This window comes from Aythya ferina (assembly GCF_964211825.1).
Source record: "Aythya ferina genome assembly, chromosome: 5".
Taxonomy (NCBI): domain Eukaryota; kingdom Metazoa; phylum Chordata; class Aves; order Anseriformes; family Anatidae; genus Aythya; species Aythya ferina.
In genome coordinates, this window is record NC_140301.1 from 33,581,770 (window position 1) to 33,598,817 (window position 17,048).

General features: G+C 43.0%; 1 protein-coding gene across 4 annotated transcripts in view; it reads right to left on the reverse strand.

The window, feature by feature from the left end:
• AMBRA1 (autophagy and beclin 1 regulator 1) overlaps nucleotides 1–17,048 on the reverse strand; it is a 128,509-nt gene that overhangs the window by 88,356 nt on the left and 23,105 nt on the right. For all 4 annotated transcript variants that reach the window (XM_084520946.1, XM_084520945.1, XM_084520944.1 and 1 more), the window contains 2 exons: nucleotides 8,730–8,816; nucleotides 1,821–2,003 (listed from right to left, as the gene is read on the reverse strand). In XM_084520946.1, the coding sequence (XP_084377072.1) occupies nucleotides 1,821–2,003; nucleotides 8,730–8,816 (270 nt within the window). The remainder of the gene's footprint in view (nucleotides 1–1,820; nucleotides 2,004–8,729; nucleotides 8,817–17,048) is intronic.

Sequence of the window (17,048 nt, forward strand, 5' to 3'; positions counted from 1 at the left end):
GAAGCAGGGAAGGAAAAAGACAGAATGTCTTGAATGCACAGACCAGAATTCAGTATGAAATATTCAGCCAACAAATTCAGCAAGTGCACAGTACAGAATAAACATTCCTCTTTGCTCAGTATGAAATGAAAGACAACCTTAGCATGTCTGATTGAATTGCTTCCCTGACTGGGTGCTCTCACTGTGCGAATATTATCTTCAGGGGAGCACACTTCTCTGCAGGTATTTGCCTTGCTCTGTGAATGGAAAACCTACCAGCTTTTATTTTCCCAACAGAACAAACAGCCCCAGATAAACGGAATGGGATAAAAGAAATAGATCTGTGCTCACGAAGTACCCGCCTTACAAAATTGGCCCAGCAACCACCACATCTCTGCTTTTCCAGGCCTGAAGCTGCTTGGGAAAACCTACTAGTCGGTGACTACGCTGCACTATCTTCCTTCATTTACATCTTACACAAACAAGGCCACAGTGACAGGGGAAGACATTCATTCTACTCTGTACTTTTGAATATTTAATTGCCAAAGCATGAAATGACAGCTTAACAGAACGATACTCCAGAAAAAAAATGTATTCTACCACCATTTAAAGGGATTAACATCATACTTTTTTGGGGGATAGCTAGTTTTTACCAGTGTCCTTCATAAAGGGACTTCACCCTGCCACAAAGCATGGAGGTTTAGCATCATGCCATCTCAATCATGCATGTGCCACTGCAGCAAGCAAACATCAAAGTCATAGCAGTAGCAGAGTTGACAGCATCCTCTGCTGGCAGCAACAACATAAGAGTCCAGACTTTTGAGGGGCTCACAGCTCCTCTCAGTCAAACACGGCTTCCCACCACACAATCTCCATAGATTACTTTTATAACCTTGCTCAGAATCATCGCATGTTTTAAGCTCAATATACACAAAGGGCCAAAAAAAATCAGTGAAATACTTCAAGTACCAAGGGAAAAATCTCATATTTAAAGGCAACGATTGAAGACAGATTTGAAGGGTCATATTCTCTTTCCTGCTAAAATTGATTTTAATCTAAATGCCTGAGCTTTCGGTCTCCACGTTATCCAAACTGTCCATTACTCTAATACCATTTATTGGAAAGGATTTGCTATAAGTTTGCTCACTGAGATCACGCTGGGTACCTCAAAGTCCAAAAGCAGATGTCGGAGAACAGATTTCAAAGTTTGTCAGAACTGCTCAGAAAGAAATACAGTGGCTTACAGGAGCACTGTTTTAAGGTTAGGATGCAGGGCCATTCCTCACTTTGACACTAGAGGCCATTTGCTCTCCTTACAGGAAATTAAGCCTTAACACAGATTCACAATCACAGTCTTCCAAAAAAGCAATCCCAGAAACTTCAGCTCAACAGACGAAGTTGTGCAGATACCGCAAGTAAAAGTAACAGAACATGCTGGCTGTCTCTCACAGCCTTAGATCAAATAACTAAGTCCAGCAAAGCCTCTTTGGGGCTCCTGTTCTGTCTCAAGACTTGAAAGCTCTAATAAACTCTTGGCTCCTCATCAGTTCCATGAGAGGACAAGATTCTCCTTTCCTTTGTTTAACCAGTCCTTTAAATCTGGTTGAGATAGTTTGATGTGCCAAAGGTTGCCTAAAGCCTCTTTCACTTTTCATAACAGAAATTACAAGATCCATGTGTAGCAATCAGTTTTCATTGAATGACTAATTGAATGACTTAAACTTATCTTGTTCCTACAGGAAGCCTGAGATGTCTTTGCATGTTAAGCAGCAGGAAGCCACAAAGCAGTCTTGTGTTGACAACACGCAGTAGCAAGAGGGCAAGGCAGCACGCACACTTACTCAAAATCTTCGAATTCCAGGTCATTTCCCTCTACAGATGGGCTTGAGTTCTCTGAAGTGGAAGAAGAGGAGGAGGAAGAGCGGAGACGGTTTTGTTGGTATCGCATAGAGCGCTGTCGAATACTGTCCCTCCGGGAAAGATACTGAATCATCCTCTGAGCATAATATGCAGCAGGAGACAACCTGAGCAAGAGAGAGACAGGCATTTGTTACAAAAGCATAGAATGACAGCCAGCCTTGTTCTTCCTCTGGAGCTTCAGGCTCCAGGATAGTAGCAGCATATCACGAAATAGGTTGTTTGTGTTTTATGCATGAGTAAGACAACGTGAATAAAGAAAACAAGTAGAACCAATTTTCCCTTTATGCTCCTCACACCCACGTGACTTCCTTGTTGTGCAAACAGAAGTACTATAGAGTACCTGTAAACAAAAACCTTACCCACAGCTCAGAGTTTTCTTCTCAGGAGTCTCTGGAGTCCATTCTTCGTTTATTACCAGTTCACAAACCTAATCCCAGCAAGCATCCCCGGTAAGAATCAAGCCCACTCCCAATCTACACTCTGCTGTCAATGCCAAACAGCAGCAGTGTTCAAATAAATACTGAATAAAGGTGGTGGTGTTTTGAGGGTACTTAATGGGAGCACCACAAAGTATCAACTTGGAAAAAGGGTGAAATAGCTTTAATTTTTTTTTTAATCCAAATGTTAGGGCTTTCGTATAATGACAATTTCATTAGATCCACTACACGTTGTAAGAGCAGCACTGTGATTAAAAGCCTGAGTCCCACTTTCCTCTGCAATTAACTCTTAATCCTTCCACAAGCAGAACTTGGCCTTTGTTTGCATCAGCTGTCATGCCTGAGCGTTACCCAGCTCCTTGGTGCTAAATGGGTAAAGACGCGTTTTTCCCCATCCTACGCACATCCACAACTTCTAGCACAGTCTGCGAGACAGGATCTCAGTATTAAAGTCCAGAGACCGCAGATACTCAAATAACCATTTCTTCAGCCTTATTTGAGCTAGACTTGAGACCTAATTGGGGAGGGGGAGACACAAACAAACAAACCCAGCAGCTTAGATATTAAAGGAATGGGTGGATTAATGCCTAGCTCCCACATTCCATGCGTTTGATTTTGTTCTTTTTAAATCGGTGCAAGTTACCAGACTATATTTTCATAACCCTGGCAAGTACCGATCTCATTTTCTATAAAGGCACCATGGGCAAGAGACTGATAATGGGCAGCACAGCCCTATTTATTTTTTTTTAATCTACAGATGAAAATTTGAGCAGCTTTAAACAAACAAAAAGCAAAAAACAAACAAACAAGTGAACAGCAAATTCCATGGATTAATATAGAGATAAATATATATATATTTACAATCACACAAGAGGGAAAATGTCTGCCTTCTACAAATGCTTTTCATCTTCAGAACAGACCTTCGAGTTAAACTCTTTAAAATGGACCTTGCTGTCAGCCATGAGAACCAAGAGAAAGGATAAATTCACCTTTACAGTGACTACCACTACAAAGTGTGTGTTATGCTACAACTAGTAACAAAATGCAACTCCATAATTATCTTTTGATAATATGACTGCTGTATAACATGGAAGACTTGATCCTTCCAGAGCCGTGCTGGCTCTGCGGTGATGTACCAGGAGTAATACATGAATAGATTCACATCCATCAGCATGAGCAGCAAACAATCAGACCAGGTCTGATAAAGTGCTCTGCTACTATCCCTAAAGTCATATTTCAACGGAAAACTATTTAATAGTATTTTGAGAGACTGCTCCCCAGAGCAGCATGAGAAAGACATACTAATTCTTCAAGAGATTGATTGTCCTTGATAGTTGTCTGCAGCCAAAACAACATTAATACAATCTATCTCCCATTCCTCCATACATTCATGGCACATGAGCAAAAGAGAAGGTGACAAGAAGCGTGTAGAGACTAAGAGATGCCTCTTCTGCAGGGTAAGCTCCCTGCACCCTACCAGTCTCTTATTTCTTTAGCATGGGAAGTTTACAGACAGAATGCAGGCTATGGGGCCTCTAAACGTACTCACCACACACCCAAAGTGGTAAAGGGTGCACTTTGTTTTGGATGCCTCCTGTACCTTTTACGCGCTGTGAGATGAGTTAAAGCTGCTCATGCTTGTATAATGTAGAAGACTTTGCTATACAAACATTGCATTTCTCTTTATTCCCCTGAAGATTTAATATGCCAAGCACAAACCAGCAAGGCTTTACTGCAACCATAGAACGGCCTGGGCTGGAAGGAGCCTTAAACATCATCTGGTTCCAGTCCCATGGGGGATGCCACCCACTACACCAGGTTGCCCAGAGCTTTGTCCAACCTGGTCTTGACCACCACATATAAAAGAGAAGCTGTTCTCTTTGCCCTTTTGCATAATCCAAAGTCTCTGTGAATGCCAAAAAAAAAAAACAAGTCTACAGCATAATACGAACAGGTAGAGAAGCAAGGCAATACAGGAAGACATGAACAGTGCTCTCAGCAGTCCAGCAGTGCAATCACTGGAACTTCTTTCTTTGTTAACAGCACACCAAGGGAGATTTTTTACAGAAGGATGTGAAGAAGTTTTGCAGATATTTAGTATTCTGAAGTCATGCAGGACACCACAAGAGAAAACAGTGTGATTCTTGTGTGAAGAACAAGAAAGAATAAGCCACAAAGACTGGCAATAATACATGACCAGAAGTCAGACTCAGCTTCCCAACAGCACATGGTAAGTACAATGGATAGATAGTGAAGAGGATTTCTAAAGGTAAGACAAGAAGCTTAAGTCTGACACACAGAAAGGTGCAAGTGCTAACATACAAAGGGCAAGGGAGAAACATATTCAAAGCAAGGGACTAAGGAACTAATCTTTGCAGATGAGTGCTTGGGTATGCACAGCCCAAAGAAAGTATTTGTCAGGATGTCTCTCTTTGGAATATGGTTATAACACAAATCAGAATCAGAGTTGAGAACCAACATAAGAGATTTAGCTGTCCTGGAGGGAGGAGAAGGCTGCAAAGCAGCATAAGAAATGCTGTTTAACATTAAACATACCTCCAGTTCATTCAGCTACTGAACACAAGTGTACATCAGCCCCTGACTGACGCTCATTTACCAGCAGGCTAAGCACAAGCCAGTCACAGCAGACCACTTGATTCATTTATTTCTCACCTGTGCTTCTGCTAAAGCTGCGGCAAAACACACAAAAAGTTTATCCAGCAATTCTTAAGCCAAGTTTGCGTGCCCAGGACAGTAGGCTGTATTTGACAGCACCGCAGGAGCTGAATTAACCTAGTCTCTGAGGTGACTAGACCCTGTTTACAGAAGCAGATGGTTCAGAGTAGGAGACAAGGCTGCCACACATGACAGCCACAGAACGAGGCGCTGAGTGGGAGAAAGGCTGCCGTGCAAAAAAACAGAACCAAACAGCTTCTGTCTCACCCAACAACTATGTCGGTGAGAAACAGGGCTCTAACTAGGCACCTAGTGCTGCTGGCTGGCCAGCGAGAAGAGGAACTTGAAGGAAGAGAGAATTAACTGAAGGAAATATTTTGCTAAATTAGTAAAGTTCAAATACCGTTCTTTAATACTCATGATGCCATTTAGAGCAAGAGCTACTGCACAGCAGCATCCTCAAATACAGTCAGAAATCCAAACAGGCTGGACATATTTACAGATAGTATGAAAAATTTTAAACAAGGGCTGCTTCTCTTCACCCTCCCCATTTTAGTATTTTCAAAGGAAAGAAAACTAAAATTCACAAGAACTTCAGCGAGGATGTCTACGCCCAGTTACTCAGACCAGCCACAGAAAGAACTGGCCTATCTGCACCCAAGGGCAGCACGCTGCCCTGCCACGAGCTCCCAGATACTTCACAAGTACCAACAGCACTCAGCTACCCTGTCCTCATGCTGATGTCCAGAATATTCAATGCCGTTGTTAGAGCCCACACCTCTAAGTGTCTCTTGGCCAGCAGACGTGTTTTAAGGTAGTTACCTGACTGGTGACACTGATTTCCTCAGTGATCACTCAAGCAGCATACACACCACTAGCCCTTGAGTTGAAGGCACTGCTGATAACAGACTCCAGCCTTTGGTTGCTTCCATTCCTCTTCAGCCTTCGACTCAGGCAACAGTCAGGCCCGCCAAGCCAAGCATCTCTTTCCCAGGAACTATTTGAACAGCTTAGATTTTTCTAGAGATGTATCTAACAACCGTTCCTGTGCTGCTTTACATATATAGTCTGAGAGTATATTTCTGAGTATCTCTATTTAAGAAATAATCTATCTATATATATAGATGTTCTGTTGATACCAGCTCTATTTGATTCATCTGCAGCTTGTTTTCTGAGCTTAGTATATCCTGAAGCTGTGGAGAACGACCTAACAGCCAAGCCATCCTTAGAGGAGTTCAGCAAGGCCACTGAGAAAGGCTGCAGCAGTCTACAGCAGAATATTCATTCAAAACCCAAGGGAACTTCAAAAACGTTCTCTGTGCCTCACTCCTGACCTAGGCTATTCAAACATAGAACCATTACACACTGGAGATGCAGAGACATCTACCACACAGACTGAAAAAAAAATATTCAGAGCATGGATGGGAATTTAAAAAAATCCACTGAGACAGCTTGGTCTTAAGGATATTTGGTCCTAAGGAGACAGAGAGAGAGTTCGTTTCACCTTTGTTTCACTTTTTCCACTTTGTTACTGAAGAACATCTGGAAGTTTGAACTTTCCTGTTACAAACTCGTAATGTTACAGAAAACTCAAATGGAGAAACATCCCATTTAATTATATACACCCATCCCCTGCCAATTTCTAACAAGGTCAAGGGACAATTAAAGAGATCCTACTAGTCTCGCACACCAACAAGATTTGTGGAGGAAGACTCTGATCTTACCCCACTCAAATTTCTAGTTCATGCCAATTAACATTATGTACCTCATCCTCTGAAAAAGACAAAGTGACACTGAGTGGAACAAATTAAGCCTCTTAGATGAAGTTTCAACATTGGACTGCTCTTCCAAAGCTCCTTTGACTCCTTTGAAATTCAAGTTACTATACCTTCTATAAGATTTAAAAAAAAAAAAAAAAAAAGATTGAACTTGAACATGAAGAGTGCCATATCAGTTCAAAAATGGCTTCAGGTAGAAAAATACTTTTGACAATGCTCCACCTTATGCTAGGAAATGTCTCAGACAGGGATCCTTTCTCATACACTTTATTGAGGTTCACTATGGGAGAGGTCTGACAGAGGGGGAAAAAAGATTCGGTAATCTAGGCAGGCTCTTATTTTTTTCCTTTTCAAAATGCAGTTCCCAGAGAGACAAAACCACTTCTTACAATCTCGAGAAATCTGCCTATTTTAGATTATGCATTCCAGAATATAAGAAATGATGCACTTCCAGACATCTAACAGCTCTTAGCATTTATAAATTGACTTGAATGTAGTAATATCCTTTAACTGACCTTTGTAAAATATTTTTATCTCTCTGGGTAAATGAGTTTGTCCCTCTATCATTTAATCAATTGCCAACTAGAAAGCTTTTTACATTTATCAGCATTATTCTGACATTTGGTTACCAAGACATTCTGTAGTAACCTAGGTAGGTCTTCCAGTGACCTCATATATGGGAAACACACTCCACCTTACTTACACCTCACTCCAGACAGCTTTATATCTTTCTTAAACCATTCAATTATCTTTACAGAGTAAATTTCTTCATAACAGATGGAAAAAAAGCCTAATATAACATTTCTCCCCTGCAAGGATTTATTTACAGAGATAGTCAAAGAGTCATTTAATAGCATAATTATACTGTGTGGCCAGTTTGCAACATCACCTCTTATTTGAGAACTTGTACTTAGAGTACTGTCTGTATAAAAATGTATGTTGGTGTCAATATAGAAAAGAACAAGAGGGGAAAAAAGCACCTCCATCAGCAACTTCGATATTTAGTTTTGATACATTGTTCCTGTATCGCTCTTATGATAAATCCTAGTAACCTTCAAATCATGCAATTATGCCAGAGGTTCCTTAAGAGCCTAAATTAGATATATTTAAAACTTACTGAATTTTCCTCGTTTATACCTTTGTTAAACCCATCTAAAGAAAGCTTGTTGTCATAACTTAGTCTTTGAAAGCCTCCAAAGCTGCTTGCTGTTCACGATTCTATCATCTTTTCTGACAGAGTCTGTAGGTCATATTATCCCATCTGTTGTTTTCTTAATACATTAAGTGGTAACTGCAAAGATCACTCCTTTCCATTTTTGATAACTCTGCCATGTTTGCTTTTTCTAGTCCTCTGAAATACTCCCACCTCTTCTGGAGGTTAAGCAGCACTACAGGTGTTCCTATTTCTAATGTCAATGATTCATGACTCTTCAGAAATAATTGTCAGTAATTCATTCTTAGTTAAGTATACTTCACATCCTGGTTATGCTTTCTCATACTCACACAGTTATGGAGACATTCCATTCTTCCAAGCACGTTGTTTGCTCTCACCAGCTCTTAACTGCCTTTACTGCAGTCACCCTTACTCCCTAATAGGCTTTTTCTTTTTTCCTGCATTTTTGCCTTGAGAAGATACTTCAAATGTATTGGTATCATCTCATTTCTACTATTGGACCTGCTTGCCACCTAGTGTTCTCCATCCCAAATGATTTCAGGAATTCTTATGCGCGTACTTCAACAGCAATTTCTTCTTTTCCTCATTCTCCTCAAGACCTAATGACATCTTTTCATTTGGTTTGCTCTCTTGCCCCTACGGCAAGTCACTGAGAAGAGGATGGGCCCAATACTAGGACCACTGCCAAAAGATTCAGGGAGTTAGACCAAAGTAATGCTTTTGTCTATGAAACTAAAATGCCTTTAAATTGCATTTAGCTCTTACCTGGCTGGATCTGGGTAGATTGGATGTTCCCGGGACCCTGCTCCATCGTAGCGAGATAATGAAATGAGGGAAGACTCCAGCAACCTCCTATAAAGAAAAAAAAAAATGACTAAGTCAGAGACCATCCAGGAGCATCCCTCCTATTTATGTCCTACTTGCTGAAGCCTCTTAAAACTATTTCTATCATTGGTGCAGAGAATTCTGCAACATACTAAACCACTGACTGATGGCATAAGTGTTTTTGTCAAACAGCTATACAAAGTGTAATATTCTCACTATAAAAGAGAAAGAATACCTCGAGCAAGAAGAGTGGTCCCAAACCCGCTTCCAAATTTCAAGGGAAAAATGCAGATGTTACTTTTCCTTTGGAGATAAGCTACCCCAGTTTGCCAAGTCCATAAACACTAACGCTGCATTGGCCATCTGTCAAATTCGTACCTACTCAAAGGTAGCCACATATGGAATGGGCCAAGGAGCACAGGACAAAGAACACAGCTTGGTATGGAGACACTAAGGACACTGCTGGCATATATTCATGGCAAAACATTCAATCTTAGTCTCAAGGCTCAGAAAGAGAGGTTTTTGGACACAGAAGCATTCATTTCCTCTGCATCTTAATCAGTCACAGGGAGAGATACCAAATATTCACTCAAGAAGCAAATGTATGCAAATGCAGCCAGACAGCTTGAATACACGAGAAGCGAGTCTGAGTCATGAAGGCAGCAGAATCAAAGTATATAGCAGGAACATGTCCTCCACCGCAGCTTCTACATGCACCTCTAGCTAGCTTCTTGTCACAAAGCAGAGGATGGCATTGTTTCAAGACTGACTCATTCAAGCCTGCTGCAGCCATTACATTAACACTTACAAGAGAGATGATTTTGGGCGGGTGCGGAGAGTGGAAAAATCAACTACCAAAGTTTATAAGGCTGCTGAGTTTCCTTTCAAGTCTTTTTGTCTCGAAAGTCCTGATAAAATCTGTTTTCCAGTCATTGTAACCCAAATTAAAATTGTTATGGTTTGAAAGTCAAAGAGATCCAACACCACATCTGTTCTATTCACCCCCACACAGGCTCGGCGAGAAACATTTGAGTCTCTCAGCCTTAGCCCCATGTACCTCCTTCGCAGGCAGCATTTGCAGTACAGGACAGCAAGCGTCAACACAGGAAGCAGGATGATGGACCAGATCCACATCCAGCCTCCCATTTCTAGCCAGCAAGTCAAAATATCACAAAAGAAAGAAGATAGTGAGAGCACAAGCCCAGCCAGAATGTTTCTCAGGTATATACAGCACAAATGCAAATGAGACACGTTTTTCCCAGTAGTAGCCTCCCCATCAGGCTCAAAAGACAAATCTGGATTGCATTCCAGGAATAAAATAAGTAAATAAAACCCTTGACTTTTACATTTTAAACCTAGAGTACAGGAAACAGCAAAAGATGGCTCTAGTTACTCGGAAAAGCACACATCTGCTGCAAAGCACTAGGACTTTAGAGAAGGTAAAGAAGAAATCCTGTCCTCCCTGGCACAAAGTTGCTTGGCAACCATTTGTCTTACCCAAGAAGAGTTATTAAATCTCTCAACTTTGAGATGAATTAATTCCCCAAGTTACTGAGTCAAAAGCTCTAACCTTCAACACCGCTAGATGTTGAAGATGGGAAACCCTCGGCTCCCCAGAAAGTTATCATACTACCAAATCCTCTCTCCTGCTCTAAGTGTAGAAGTCAATATATGCCAAGGCAGGCAACCCAGAACAAATGGTGCAACAGTTTTGCAAGACAGGTTGTAGTGACTGCAGGTCTATCACTCACTCTATATATAAACTGCTATTATTACTTCTGGGGGGACGCGGTGGATGGTTGAGCATGACTGTACCAGATATTCTACCTGTTCAGTCAACTGGTCCCTTTCTGAGCCACCAGCTCAGGGTTCAGAGACTGGGTTACTGGCACTGCAGCATCAACACAGTCAAGCAGACTCTTGAGAGCTGCTTATACAGAGCACTCCAGCACCAGCTGAGGCTGCCACCCTTGTGAACAGCCCTGCACAATCTCTTCTTGAGTGCTTCCCTCCAACAATGCAGGGCAGTCTATTAACAGTCCGTATCAGTGGTTTCATGTTCTGCAAAGGATGCTTCAAACCAGCAAAACCAGGGGAGTTTCCTTCCTCTGTCAGACCCAAGCATGCAGCAAGACAAGTGGCATCCCACAGACCGCATGCAGCCCGTGAAGCACTCACTGCCCGGTATCCCAACAGCCGGTGAGTACAGAGCAATGTTTTAGAGGATGGCACAGGAGCCAGGCTTCACCCTGTGTTAGCAGCAGTCCCATGCCTGCCAGCTGTAGAGCTCAGCAGCACTACCCCTGCTGGACTTCATCTAGCAGAAAGAGCTCCCACAGCACGCAGATCCTGGCAGGGCCAGGTCAGCTCCCAGCCCTGGGAACAGCAGTTGTCTCCTTGCGGGTACGAGCAACCTACACACAACGCCAGTGGTCTGCTGGGTGCTATTTCCTGCAAAGCTGACAGCGCCCAGATGATGTGCACACAAATAACTGTCCAACTCATCGTCACTGTCAAGTCTTGGGGCTTATACAACGCACATGACGCCCTCTTTCCCTACCTTTTGGGCTCTCTCCACTAAATGACGCAGCACAGTCAACGGGTCACAAGGGCAGATGACCAGCACATGCTGCACAGCCCAGCAGGATCTGTTAGAAAGGCATTTCCAGGTATTCTCCATCTATATATATTTTTTCTCTCCTTTGGAAACGCTGGCAATTGCCCAAAAAGGGCATTGAGTTAGCTGGATGACCCTCAGAAAGCAGCCAGCAGCTAAGCTGAAAGAAATCAAAACACACACCAAGCAGAGGGCTCCAAAAGGGTGTGCAAACAGGAGCACGGCACATCCCACAGCATCTAGTACCGTTGTGCCAGAAGGCACTCTGCTTATCTCTGAAACATCAGGCTTGAGGAAATCTACAATCCCCAGGTTTAGACCCCAGCTGATCCTTGAAATAAACACCTGAAAAACCTTGCTCTACAGGGCATGTGTCACTTCAAATGAGCACCAAGTAAAGCACAAACCAACAGCTGCCTGAGCCGCAGACTGATGCTCCACAGCCAGTTATCCAGAGAAACCAGCTTCCTATAGGCCTCAGTGCCCCATGATTTTACCTGAACCTTTGCAACTCCACCCCGTGAAGCATCATCCACAGGACCCGCTCTCAGACCACACTGCCAGAGTTGAACGGTCTCTGCTGAAATGGTTGTGCCAGTGGAGCCCTCCAAGCCTGCCAACACCAAAGACACCTGCACTACACCACACCAAGGCATACGAGCCACTTACTGAGGCCTCATTCAAATCACGTGGACAAAGATAATTCAGCTAAGAAACTGCTAGCAACTATTGATTCTTAATTATCCTCCAACTGTGCCCTCTCCAGTCACTATGGGCAACCAACAGGTGAGCATCGACAGATATAATAGCAGGCAAAAAACAAAACGAAAAAGGCAACGCGCAATCTCGTGAGATCCAGATGGATCTCTGCACTTCATGCTCCTGCGAATAACAAAATCTGTACTGAAACCGGAGTACTGAACATGAATAAAATCTATTAACTAATTCATTCTAGGCTAAGCTCTTGAGGTCCAAGTTAGAGATCTGAATGCATCGGGTACTGACAAATGGCTTCAATAAAAGGGACGCTGCTATAAGCATCAATAAATTGTCTAATTTGTGATGGTGACAGTGTAACCTCCTGTCCCTAAGGAAGGTGCAAATAAATGTTTTTAAAGTAAGCCACATTGCATATTATAGAAGTCTTGGATGTTGCATTCATAGCTTTTGCTACCCTAAGTCCTGAAAGAGACACAGACTGTATGTTTTCAGTAAGCTCAGTCTAACGTAGCCCAGTTCCCTGCCAAGATATACACTGAGGTTAGGAGCAATTCTGTTAAGTAGAATAAAGACAATCCACGGACAAATAGCAGCAGCTCTGTTACAGGGAGGTGCTAGCCACTGATGTCTAACAGTTTCTGACAGACATGCAAAGAGAGAACAGAAATACACGTTGCTTGTATCTTCTTTGGAAAGATTTCAGTAGATCATGCTTGACTCCCCAATCCTTTCCGGAGCTTACTGCACTCTCCTCCCTGCTGCACCCCCCCAGCTCCATTTTTTGCTACCCAGATATATAACGGGCTAACACTAGGCTCTGTGGAAGCAACTGCTCCACTATATCTGTCTAGACAATATGAAATTGTCACAAATGACATCTAAAGTACAATTAACAGCGAAACTGCAATTTCCACTCTCCTCCCCCGCTCACCAGGAAAAATCACACATTATCATCCTCCAGGTTGTCAGTCAATGCCACGATGATGAAGATTAACTCTGCTCACCCTGGGAGATGCTTCTGGCCCGGCTTGCTAAAATAGGAGGAGGGGGATTGTGTTTTGTGCGTGTGTTTTTGTTTGTGATTGTTGTTTTAAAACTACTACACGAAGATATAAATGGCCCCTGCTCAGCAGCACTGGTATCTCAGCAGATGCCTTTTCTGCCAGACGTCAGGAACTACAGGACTGCTGCTCAGTGCTCGCTCCATCAACTCGGGTCTGCAAACAGCCGCACTACTGAGGGGAAAAAGGAAGCAAGGTCTGAGTTACGGCATGCCTTTGGATGAGAGAGAGAAGGAGAGCATGAATGTGCTGAACACTACGGGCAGAAAAGGAAAACTTATCAGGAATAAGCAGCCGAGTGCCAGAAGCTGCAGCCCGAGGAGGAGAGAAGTGAGGATACGATCTCCTCACAGCACACCAACTATCAGACTGCACCACACTCCCCGGGGGCGAGGATCACCACCAAAGCCTCTTGGGACAGAGTGATTCATCTAGGCAGGCTTTGAGAAGACACTTAAATGCAGCAAATTTAACTTCTCAGTAACAATTTCTGGTGACATGCAATTCCTACACCAGATCTCAAGATGTGCTATCACAGCAGGCGCCTTACCGCGTAGTGCTACTATCCAAACCACACCGAGGGAAGGGCTCTTCTCCCAAAAGGGAAGCACTACCAAGCAGCACTGAGGATTAGCTTCCCTACAACCAAAAGGTTGTGCAGTCAGCTTCCATCCTCCTAAGCTGCCACACACCAATAACCAGAGTAAATCGATAAAATGAAGTGCTCCAAGGACAGCATACACTCCTACCCTACACATAATCCCAGCCTTCAGCTACACAGAGAGCCTAAAACAGAGCAATTCTTAATTATCCTTTGAAGGAGAAGTACACTGACAATTCTAGCAGCTTGTGAACTTCCTCCCCAGGTTTTACATCTTCCCTGGAAAGGCTTTTACAGAATTCCCTGCTGCTCATTTGGAAGTAAAGTTACTGCACTACTTCATATCACATCCCTTTTTCAGTCCTCTGACTTACAGCTAGCAATCAGTTCTCCCGAGCACTTGTCCCTGTGGATGTGCTCCTAATGAATGTAAAACACAGCAACAGCTTAAAACTAGATTCCCTTCAGTCATCCTCCTCTTCTGACAGCACAATGTTTAACATAAAGACAAGAAGAAAGCTGAAATGTGAAGACAGCTGAATGTTCTCTGGCTCTCCAGTAACACTGCTACCCTCTCTCAAATCCTAAATTCAACCATTAACTGCTAACAAGTCCAGTTAATTCTTGGAGACCGCTTACAGTCGCAGTAGAAGACTAGAAAGCTATGCTAAACAAAAACCTCAGCCAACACCATCCACTGTTTTTGTTTTTTCCCCCCTTTCCTTCTCTCTGAAGAATAGGGAAAAACTATTTCAGACAACTCTGTACTGTGTTGCCCAATTTCAACGAGCAAATTGAAGTCACGTATGCAGAACCCATCAGGCATTTTGTTCCACAGCTCTATGTTCAAAAAAAGTTTTGTAGTCCTTGTCAAACAGCAAAACACTATTGCTATCACTGGTTTCATATTCAAGCCTAAAATAAAAAAGCAATCAGCATGCAGTTCTAAAGATTGCCTGACAAGATGATTTCTAAAATTAAGTCCTTAACAGAATCTACTCTGATACCTCTAAGTTTACATTTCTAGACTGTTTCAACTTTCTCATGGCTATGGTTAGTCATCGTGAGCCTGGCATCAAGACTGAATTAAGGCAGATCGCAAGCAGATGATTAGAAGTGAAGAGGTGTTCAAAGAAGGATATGCTTTTCTTAAGACAGTTGTAACCACCTACAAGGTGTAGACACCTAGATAAATACAAAAGACAGATAACCCCAGAACTTCAGTGCTGATGAACACCTCAGTGCTGAGTTTCACAGTTCTGAATTGCTCCTCCAGCCTCTTGTTCCCATCTCTGCTATGCAGCTCCTCATCCTAGAGCTGGTGGGCTGCCTCTCTCAGGGGTATCCAAGCCCCATTAGGCATTCTTTTGATCCTATGTTCTTTGGTTTGTGTTTTTTTGGTTTTGGGGGGGGGGGTGTGTGTGTTAAAGTTCTTCCAAATAGTTAACAACCTTTACAATAAAGTTTCCTTTGTTTAGGAAAAGGAGGGAACAGTGACAGCAAAGATGCAATCACAGATAGGTTCTGAACATGGACTTTGTAGGACATTTTGGCCTGTTTGGGAGAGTTTGCACTAACTCTGAAGGGCAGACAGGGACAGCGAAGGCATACTACCCAGCTGAAGGTGTGGAGTTGTCAGAGAACCAGAATCTGTTTTCCTGGAGGAGAAGCAGGTTGGATACAGAACAGTGCTCATGAAAAAACATTTTCCCATTTCACTGTTTTGGTGCAAGAATCCTGTAGAAAACAAGCTTTAAGTGTTTCTTAGTCAGAAAACAGCACATCAGGTCTTCAGCCAAGATAGAAAGGGGGAAAGAGTGCAGGGAAAAGGAAACAAAGAACTGTAGGTAAGAGTACTAACAGTTAAAATAAAGGTTGGGATTTGAGTTCTAATCATGAGGCAGGGAGCAGACAGTTCCAAGAGAACACAGTTAACTCTTCAGCACTTACCCACTTCCATTTAACTACCCCATGATAAATTCTACTATTTCTGCATGTTTGCGCTCTGACTAGGAACTTCAACCTCCACCTGATGCCATAGGAGCTGCACAGCACCTTCAAGTTCATCACAGGAAGGTCGGTGGCTCTAAGAAAGATAACAAATTCCCTAAGTGGACCCAAGGTCACATTCTTAATCTATTGCTTCACTTGCTGACAAAGGCCATGCATCAGAACAGAAGATGAGGGATCATTATGCAGAGGTCCTCATCACACAGCACCCATGGAATAATTAATGTGTTATTTCAACTGGCAAGAGGAAGCACGTGTCTGTGATAGACATTAAAAGGGTCAAGTGCAGCTATGACAGCATTGATTAGTTTGCCAATAACTCTGAAATTAAAAGAGCAACGAAAGATTGTACACTCTCGTTTTGCAGCGATAAGACTTGGGGTGGGGGGGAGAAATTTAAATCAACTCCAGCTTGAGCTCCTGCACAGGCTGCTTTGCTTTACAGTAAGGGGTTTATAACAGTGCTCAGAATGGGACAGGCACTTCAGCTAAGATGCAGACAGACATCACATACCTTTCACCTGGACTCTAACATGTGATTATATCAGAAATTCAGCTAACTGGGTCCTAGTCATCACGGTTATGAAAACAGGCGTGAAAGCCCAGCCAGAACATAGGCAACGTGCTGAACTCCCTGAGCCTGCAGACACCTTTGTTCTTCTGAGGGTTGTTCTACCTGCCCTCATATGCAGAGTGTGTGCTTCACATTCTCCTTCTTCTGGGAGTTCCCAACACCACAGATTGTGTGGACAGCAGAAAGCTCTGCTTACCCACGCATGCAGATCTGCGTCAGCTTCTGGGATAATTACATAGGACTCCCGCTTCTCCATAGGGAACTGAAGAGGAGGTGTCTTTCCTGAGGGGGCAGAAGCCATACTGTTATCTCTGTAGGTTTCTAAGGCTATGAAAACAGAGGTCCCTCTGCACATCAATCACTTCCTTTAGCTTAGGCTGAAATAATGAAAAGACGTGGGTCAACAGATGACCTGCAGGACAATTCAGCCACTTACCCCAGCCCTCCCACTTCACGAAGACGGGGGAAGGATTTAATACTAACGCATTCTGAGCAGAAAAATGAGTCAGTTTCCTGGCAGATAATGAACCCTGTTTATTCACAGACTTGAGTTCCAGCAGGTGCTTTCTCAAGAAGAGCAAGGGAGGGGGTCAGTTACATCATCACACAAACAGCCATTTGGCGCAATCAGTTAAATATGTATGTGGAAAACATTTGAAATGCACGTTAGCTATTC